The sequence below is a fragment of the Arachis duranensis genome, chromosome 9, assembly GCF_000817695.3.
Source record: "Arachis duranensis cultivar V14167 chromosome 9, aradu.V14167.gnm2.J7QH, whole genome shotgun sequence".
Taxonomy (NCBI): domain Eukaryota; kingdom Viridiplantae; phylum Streptophyta; class Magnoliopsida; order Fabales; family Fabaceae; genus Arachis; species Arachis duranensis.
Window position 1 is genome coordinate 116,091,148 of NC_029780.3, and position 10,014 is coordinate 116,101,161.

The 10,014-nt window shown below is 31.6% G+C and overlaps 1 protein-coding gene across 1 annotated transcript; it reads left to right on the plus strand.

The window, feature by feature from the left end:
* The first annotated feature begins 408 nt into the window (after positions 1-408).
* On the plus strand, positions 409-4,214 carry LOC107467896 (serine decarboxylase 1). The gene is made up of 5 exons (XM_016087115.3): positions 409-644; positions 1,547-1,778; positions 1,859-2,052; positions 2,135-2,274; positions 3,468-4,214. Exons 1-5 carry the CDS (start codon positions 437-439, stop codon positions 4,092-4,094), a joined length of 1,401 nt encoding a protein of 466 aa, XP_015942601.1. The 5' UTR covers positions 409-436; the 3' UTR covers positions 4,095-4,214.
* Positions 4,215-10,014: the final 5,800 nt, after the last annotated feature.

Consider the following 10,014-nt stretch of genomic DNA (forward strand, 5'->3'; position numbering starts at 1 on the left):
TAATTATTTATTATATAATAAAGATGAATATTCAAATTTCGTTGTTTTTATATAAAATTAATAATAATAAGCCGTTAAATAATTTAGTCAAATATAATAAACAATTTTAAATTAATAATTTCATATCAAAATAAGCACGTGCGTTATCACCAATAGTAAATTAGCGGCATTTAAAAAGTTGCACATTTAAACCGTTGAAGATATAACTTTAAAGGAACCGACACATCTAAAAGAGTAGTATAACTACTCGTACTTAAATTTATGTGGCCTATATCCACGTTGCACCAATAATTTAGTGATAAGTAGTTAGCTATGTTAATTTTTTGATTTGGAAGTATATCTACTACCATTTCTCCCTATATATACATAAATGCATGATTTGAAAATATGGTCAAGCGAGCTCGATCACGTATACATGTAAGTAGAGAAATTAAAGATGGAGAATTCAAGGCCCAATGACACACCACTTGTGACTTCCATTATTCATGCAGCCTCGTCGGAGTTGTCGCCAATCAGTAACGGCGGCAACGGACGACAAATAATGAAGCTTGTTATCAATGGCGACAGCCACACACAAGCTCATTTAGGTCAAGTAATTACCCACTACTTGGCCTCACTACAACCTCACAGGCAACGCTTTCTAGGTATGTAATTGATTAAGAATTTCGTTATCGAGCTAACAGAATATTTGTACAATATGTATAGGGTTATTTATTTGGTTTAATATGAGTTAAAAAATGATCATTTAGGATAAAATATTATTAATTTTTTAAACATAATACACTTATACTATCCAGAATAACCATCTGGCTATCATAGATAATAAACATCTGATATCCTACTGAATTGAACATCCATATATATCCATTGTATGTTGGATTAATTAATTTTCATATCCCAGATCATCCATATTGAATCATCAAAAATATATCATATCATAATGCGGAAGCGTACCTGAATTCATAAACATGAATCATACGATAGGAAGAGTTTAGATCTTGTGGTTCTTTCGATCTTCCTCAACCAAAGCCTTCTGTATTCCTAGGCGGCTAAACTGCAACTCTTTTGATGGGGAAAGAGCAACAAAGGTGGCTTTGGTATATTGGGGACCGAAACCCTGAAGGTCTATTTATATTTGAGCATGGCACCCATTAAACCCTTAAGCCCAAATAAAATAGTATCTAAAGCCCAAAAGATAATATATCTAAAATCCAAAAAAGATAATTATCTAAGGAACAAAAGATAATATCCGGTTTTATTCTCATTTAATTCCAAATCAAAAGTAATAATGACTTATTCAATTAGCATTTATAACAATAAATGAGATCATCATTATATAAGTCATTTAATTTGAAATAGCATCATTTGTGATTATAATTGATATATGTATTGCCCACAAATAAGTTAGGAAATTAAATAATTTCCTAACATTGTACACATTGTATAGATACTCTATTGGCTCCCTATAATTTCTCATTGATTAATGGTTTGTTAGTTGCAAATTGCATTGCATTGCATGCATCGACATGGTTTATCTATGTATCAGGGTACCCGACGAATGAGGAATTCAACTACGAGGCTCTGGCTCCATTGCTTCATCTTCATCTTAACAATGCAGGGGATCCGTTTCATGGGAGCAGCTTCACTCTGAATTCAACAAGTTTCGAGGTGAGTGTGCTTGATTGGTTCGCTAACTTGTGGGACATAGACAAGAATGAATATTGGGGATATGTCACCACTGGTGGTACTGAAGGCAATCTCCACGGCCTCTTACTTGGGTCTCTCTCCAACCTTCTCTCTTTAATTATTATTACTACTTAATTAACACACTAAACATTGTTATTATTCATTATTATAGGAGAGAACAATTTCCGGATGGGATTCTATATGCCTCCCAAGATTCCCATTATTCTGTATTTAAGATAGCAAGAATGTACAGAATGCAATGTATCAAGGTTGCAAGTTTGATCTCCGGCGAGATTGATTGCCATGATCTCAAGGCTTTGCTACTTGCTAACAAACACAAACCCGCCATTATCAATCTTAATATAGGTATTCTTTCTTTATTTTCCTCTTCTTTTCTACACTGCTTATTAGATATCCATAATTAATTAATATATATAAATTATTGCAGGGACAACAATGAAAGGAGCTGTTGATGATATTGATCTTGTAATAAAAATACTTGACAAAGCTGGTTTCAGTCGTGATCGATTCTATATTCACTGTGATGGAGCTCTGTTTGGAATCATGCTTCCTTTTCTCAAATCAGGAGTGAGTAATTAAATCAATAAAAAAAAATTTTTAACTATTATTTGTATCAATAATCAAAATTCCTCATTTTTAGAAGAATTTAGTTTTAGTTTGTTGGGAGTGATACCAATCAATGAATCATATACTATTATGATGATTGAAAATGAATCAAATTAAAATGAACCAAATTAAGCCGAATCAAATAAAACTAAAGTTCGACCTATGAAAATTGAGCTCGACATTTATTAACAATCGAATATATATGTTTACAAAGTTCAAAATCGATTAAATTTACTAATTAGTTTAAGTTTACAAATGAAATCAAATAACATGAATAAAATTTATAATTTTATATAAATAAATTTTAATTTATATACAAAGAATATCAATTATANTAATATAAATAATTATTAAGATCGTCTTGACAAATAAAAACCTTATATTTAAGGATAAAAATTATTGATGTATATAATGATACATAAGCAGGATTAACTTGTGTACTCAAACGTAAAATTATTTAGTAAAATTATATATGATGTAATTTAAATAATTTTATTTATTTAAAATATGTATGAATAATAATTTGACAATTAAAATATTCGTGATTGTAAATATATCATCAGCAATATATATTTCTCAATTTATTTTTATATTTTAAATTTTTAAATATGTTTGCTTTATTATTGAAAGACATATTTAATTTAAAATAAAGTAACAAATTAACTTGAATCAATTACAATGATTGATATCACATTTAAGAATTGTTCTTATACATACATGAAAGGCTTCCCAATAATAATAATAATAATATGATAACTGAGAATGTAAAATATCAATAAGAAATAATGATTTATTTGACAAAGATTTGTAAATTTAAATAATATATCATAACAGAATCTGTTTAAACGAGATATCATTAAGAAAAAAAAATAGAATTCACATTATCATTATATTTTTCATAATGCTACATAGCTAGCTTATTTATTTTAGTAATCAAGTTCAATAAAATTGGTCTAATAGTTTATTATTACAAATAAAAACCAATTGAAAAAAAAAACGCATAAAAAAAAGATTTAATTTGATTTAGTTACAAAAATAACTTATTCACCTGATATTTTTATTTTTTATAATTAGTTTTTGTGACAATATAAAGAAAAGGTTAAGAATCTAATACCTTAAGAAAATTGTTGGTGAATAATTAATGGCACATACAGGGACCAAAGATAACATTCAAGAAACCCATTGGAAGCATAACAATTTCTGGACACAAGTTCTTGGGATGCCCAATTCCTTGTGGCGTTGTAATAGCTCGTTTAAATTACATAAATGCCCTATCAAGAGACATAGGATACATTGCATCAAGGGATGCAACAATCACAGGTAGCCGCAGTGGCCATGCTCCAATCTTCCTTTGGTATAATCTGCAGAAAAAGGGCATAATGGGAATCAAGAATGAAGTTGAAAATTGCATAAGGAATGCACGTTACTTAAAGGATCAACTGGGAGATGCTGGAATTGGAGCAATGCTGAATGAGTTTAGTAACACGGTTGTGTTTGAGAAGCCTCTTGATGATGAGTTTGTGAGTAGGTGGAGTTTGGCTTGCAATGGAAACATCGCACATGTTGTTGTGATGCAACATGTTACCATTCAAATGTTGGATTCTTTTGTTGCTGAATTGGTTCACAACAGATCCATTTGGTTCCAAGAAGATGGGATCAGAAAGTCTCTGTGCATTGCAGATGAAGTTGGTGCTGTAAATTGTTCTTGCGCATTGCATAAGGCTAATATGGATATTCAACCCAACAACTATGCTCTGCAACAAATCAAACAAAATGTGTAGAAAGAGCAAATTATCATCAAAAGTACACTTGAAAGAGTCATTAACGGACATCATCATTCATCAAAAGGTGTTCCAAGGATATAAAAAAAAATTCAAGTGTTATCATTTTTTTAAATTTTTTGGGTGTTCTTTTTTTATTATTTGAAATTTATTCGTATTTAAAATTGTTTTAATGAATAATAACGTATTGTATTTATTGAATAAGGATATCGACTATGCAACGTGTATATTAAAATAAGAAGTGTTAGGAGGCAGTAAAATTTGTGATATTTAGCCATCAATTAGCTATTATTAATATTTTTTATGGTGTATGTAAATATAATACCCACAACTTACTTGGTCCTAAGATCACTCACTTATATAAATGATGTTATCATATTTTTCATTTCTCAAACGTACTGATACTCATATGAAATAATAGAACAAAGAAGGACTTCACATAATCATATCTTTTTTTCATTACATAGAACATACAAAATACATAAGGCATATATGCCTTTATATAGGCAAAGTTTCATACTAAAAGTTCATGATTCTACTAACTTCTTAATACACATACTTATCCAACTTTGCTTCTTACTTTGACTATTCAAATAAGTAACTTCTTGTAATTTCTAGCACATCTTGAAAATTCTTTATCAAACTTAATCATCAATCTTGAAACTTCCAATGCACTTCATGATTCTTCTAGTATGGATCGGAGGTGATGAGTGCAACGTAACTTCCATTCAATTCCAATTCAATTTGATTTTGAATTTCTTCAATGTTCTAGTATATTGTAGTTGTACTACTTTCTTGAATATTCTTGATTTAATTTTCTAACATTGCCTCCCTTAAATCAAGTTTGTAGAGTTTATCATTCCAAATATCTTCTTCAACTTGTAAAATAACTCGGTCTTCAATGGCTTTGTAAATATATCTGCAACTTGTTCTTCAGTTGGACAGTACTCGATCACAACTTCTTTTTCATTCACCAACTCTCTGATTTTGTGAACCCGAATATCAATATGCTTCAATCTTCCATGAAATACTGGATTTTTGCAAAGTGCAATAGCTGACTTGTTATCGCAAAATATTGTTGTTGGAGTATTTTGTTTCTCGTTCAATTCCTCAAGAATTCTTCTTAGCCAAACTGCTTGTGTTACACAACTTGCTACTGCTATATATTCTGCTTCTACTGTAGAGAGAGCAACTACTAGTTGTTTCTTTGAAGACTAAGAAATTGCACCAGAACTAAGATGAAATACAAACCCTGAAGTACTTTTTCTTGTTTCTATATCTCCAGCCCAATCACTATCAGTGTAACCGACAAGATTCACTTCAGTAGTATTTTTATAATAAATACCATCATTTAAAGTACCTTTGATATATCGAAGAATTCTTTTTGCCGCTTGCAAATGGTTGGTACAAGGTTCCTCCATGAATCTGCTAAGCAAACCAACTCCAAACGCAATATCTTGTCTAATCGCAGTCAAGTACCTTAGACATCCAATCAAGCTTTTGTAGTATGTGGGATTTACTGCTCCTCCTTTATCTTCTCTCAGCAATTTGAACTTCTCTTCGACTGGAGTAGAAACTGGTTTTGAGTGCTCCATTTGAAATTTATTCAAAATATCATTTTCATATTTATTTTGAGAAATAAAAATTTCATCGTCTCTTTGAACCACCTCAATGCCAAGAAAGTAAGACATCAATCCCATATCTGATTTTTGTTTGTATCCCTTTGCAACTAATCTTGCTTTGAAACGATCAATTTCACTATTGGATTTGTACTTAATTTTGTAAACCCACTTTATTCCAAACGGCTTTTTATCTGCTAGTAAATCTGTCAGCTTCCATGTGTCATTCTTCTCAATGACATGAATCTCTTCATCCATTGCTTTCTTCCAATTGTTGTCTTTAGAGGCTTCTTCAAAGTTCAACGGCTTACAATCTGAAAATAGAGCAAAATTTATGATTTCTTCATCGGATGGATCGTTGTCATTGCCAACTTCATAATATGCTAATCTAGCAGGTAGTCTCCTCTCTCTTTGAGGTCTTCTAGATGATTCTGTTTGTTCAGTTGCGTCCGGTTATCTTTCTTCTTCATCATCACATGTATTTGAAATTACAATCGGATGCTTTTCTGTCTTTGTGTCCCAGTCCCACATGGCTTTTTCGTCAAACGTCACGTCTCTGCTGATGATTACTTTTTTTATTTTTGGATTGTACAACTTGTATGTTTTTGAGTCTGTGCTATAGCCAATAAAGATACACTTCTCGCCTTTGTCATCTAACTTCTTCCTTAATTGATCTGGTACATGGGCATAAGCGATACACCCAAAGACTCTGAAATGATGAATGGAAAGCCTCTTTCCTCTCCAAGCTTCCTCTGGAATTTTATCACGAACACTCTTTGTTGGACACCTATTTAAAATATGAACTGCTATTGCGACTGCTTCTGCCCAAAACTCTTTAGGCATTTGTTTTAACTTGAGCATGCATCTGACCATATCCATGATAGTTCTATTCTTTCTTTCAGCAACTCCATTTTGTTGAGTAGTATATCTAGTTGTTAGTTGGTATTGAATTCTGTGTTGCTTAAAGTATTCTGAACATGCAAGATATTCTGTTCCTCTATCTGTTCTGAGAATTTTGATTTTACAGCCACTTTGTTTTTCGACAAATGCCTTGAATGTCTTAAAGACATCACATGCTTCTGATTTTTGCTTCAGAAAGTATACTCATGTATATCTACTAAAATCATCAATAAAAGTGATAAAGTACCTGCTACCACCATTACTTGGAACTTCTACAGAACAGAGATCTGAATGCACAATTTCAAGTAATCTTCTGGCTCTCCATGACTTTCCTGTAGAGAATAGATCTCTGTGCTTCTTTCCCAGTTGACAAATCTCACAAACACAATCGGAAATATGAATCCGTGGTAGACAAAAAAACAAGTCCTTTTCTTGACAGGTAGTTTAGGCCAGAAAAATGAAAGTGCCCAAACCGCATATGTCACAACCAGTTATGATCAAGTATCACAAAACTCATGCAAGAGGGATTAACATGTTGAATTTTTAACGGAAATATTCTGTTTGAAGTCATCTTTGCTTTATCTATGAACCTTCTGTTGTTGTCAAACACAGTGCAATATCCACGATAAGTTATCATCTTATATCCCTTTTCAGATAATTACCCCATACTCAGTAAATTGTAATCAAATTCAGGAGCATAGAAAACATCAGAAATATAATTCAGAGAACCATCCTTCAATCTAATTGGTATATGCCATTTTCCTTCAATAGGGATTTTTGTACTATTACCAAACTTCAATAATAGTTTAACTAAATCATCTAATGAAGAAAATAACTCCTTTCTACCAGACATATGATTACTGCAAGTATTATCCAAGTACCATATATTTTCATCTTCAGCACATGAATTACTTGTAAAAAATAAAGTCTGAGTACCCGGATTGTTATCAGTATTTTGATGCTGATTTTCTGCAACGTGTGCTTGATTATTATTCATCACTTTGAATCTGTAATCTGCTGCTTTGTGTCCATACTTTCCACAATAAAAACAATTGAAATTGGTTCTTTCTTGATAAAAATTACCTCGACCTCTTCCTCGATTGACAGGCTTGAAATTCGTTCCACCTCTTCCTTGATTAGGTGGTGTAAAATTATTGTAACTTCTTTAGTTGTAATTGCCACGACCTCTTCCTGTCTACTTTGAAAATTAAAACCGCGACCTCATCCTTCTTGTGTACGGCTTGATGCTACAATATTGTTTAAATTCACTCAGCTTTTCAGGGCTTCCTCGATTGATTTTTCTGAATTCTCTAGTATTCTACTGATGTGGCTTTTCATGGTTCCTTGCAACTCTACAATCGTCATGGTATCCATATTGTGTGACTCTAGTATCGTAGTCACCACATGGTCATACTTCATTGGCATGGTGCGAAGAATTTTTTCCACCACTTTGCTATTGGGCATATCTTCTCCATAGACTCATCTTATTGACAAGATCTGTAACATGAATAAAATATTGCTCAATAGTTTCTGAACTAGACATCTCGTACTTTTCATATTCTCTTCTCAAAGACTGTAGCGTTACTTTATGAGCTTTATCTACACCTTTGTATGACAGCTTTAACGTATTCCATGCTTCTTTTACACTTTTGGCATTTGCAATTTCGCCAAACACCGTATAATCTACTCTTTGATAAATTTGAGATAGCGCCAATTGATCTCTCCTTTGTTGGGCAGCATCTGCTCCTTCTTGCAAACCCAGTTCGATGAAATTCCACGGGTTCTGGGCCTTCAAATGGGTAGACATCAAAGTCTCCCAATAACTATAATCAAGTTTTTCATCTAACTTGGGATCGGACCACACAATATTAAAAGTGTTTGCCATACTGACTCTATGAAAACACAACTATGTGAGAACTCTCTCACACCTCACAAACTCTCAAACACCAGACACTGGATTAACCAGCTCTGATACCAACTGTAAATATAATACCCACAACTTACTTGGTCCTAGGATCACTCACTCATATAAATGACGCTATCATATTTTTCATCTCTCAAACTCACCGATACTCATATGAAATAATAGAACAAAGAAGGACTTCACATAATCATATCTTTTTTTCATTATATGGAACATACAAAATACATAAGGCATATGTGCCTTTATATAGGCAAAGTTTCATACTAAAAGTTCATGATTCTATTAGCTTCTTAATACACATACTTATCCAACTTTGCTTCTTACTTTGACTATTCAAATAAGTAACTTCTTGTAATTTCTAGCACATCTTGAAAATTCTTTATTAAGCTTAGTCATCAATCTTGAAGTTTCCAATGCACTTCATGATTCTTCTAGTATGGAGGTGATGAGTGCAACTTCCATTCAATTCCAATTCAATTTGATTTTGAACTTCTTCAATGTTCTAGTATATTGTAGTTGTACTACTTTCTTGAATATTCTTGATTTAATTTTCTAACAGTGTAAAATGACATCTAATAGTATAGGATTAATCATTTTTCTTTTGATGGTTAAGTGCTGGCTAAATTTCAACAAAAATGTTGGCACTCTAGACTTTCTCTATTAAAATTAGTCACTAATATAAAATAATATTAGAATATAAATACATATTAAAAATAAATTAAATTATATATTTATACATAAATATATTGATAACTAATTTTAGTGTATAAATAATATTTTTTTAAGGATATAAAATCTTTAACTTGTCTTATGAATTAGTTTTTAAGAATCATTTAGACCGATTTAATTAATCCCGCATCTTAAATTTGGGGTGATTTAGTTTTGCCGTATTATTGACTTTAATAAATTAATTTTCACTATTTTTAGTAAAACTTCTTTTCACGGTGTATCAATTAACGAGCTTGCTACCGTTCAAATTTAACACAACAATGTTCTACGAGACATGTTAAAGGGAACAAATTAAATTACAAATACCTTTATAAATTATTAGAATGAAGTGAAAATATAATAACAACGATCAATAATTAAATCTTTTAAGGAAAGGTGTTCCTGCCTCTCAACTCAACAAAAAAGGGACTTTAATAATTTATTGGAGACTTTTCATTCCTTCTACGTATGTTCTGCTAGTTAGGTCGTTGGAGGGTTGATGAACTCTTCTTGTTCATGCCATTAATTAGACACCACTTTTGGTTCAAAGTGCATGTGGAATGCGCACTAGATTCAATTAACCAAACAAGATATGAATTATGAATGATGGGTTATCTTATTAGCACGCATTTTATTACCTACAAATCTTTGTCGGGCTCATGGTGTACATCACGCGCGTCAACATAAATTTATGGAAAATATGTTTTAATTGGAGTAATGTAACTTTTAGATTCTTCTTATGTTACGATTTATGTGACTCATGACTAAA

Excerpts from the sequence above, each read along its gene's own strand:
- LOC107467896 (XM_016087115.3), top strand. The coding sequence starts at position 437 with ATGGAGAATTCAAGGCCCAATGACACACCACTTGTGACTTCCATTATT. Across the intron at positions 1,779-1,858 it reads CTCCACGGCCTCTTACTTGG|GAGAGAACAATTTCCGGATG; the intron begins GTCTCTCTCCAA and ends TCATTATTATAG. Across the intron at positions 2,275-3,467 it reads TTCCTTTTCTCAAATCAGGA|GGACCAAAGATAACATTCAA; the intron begins GTGAGTAATTAA and ends TGGCACATACAG.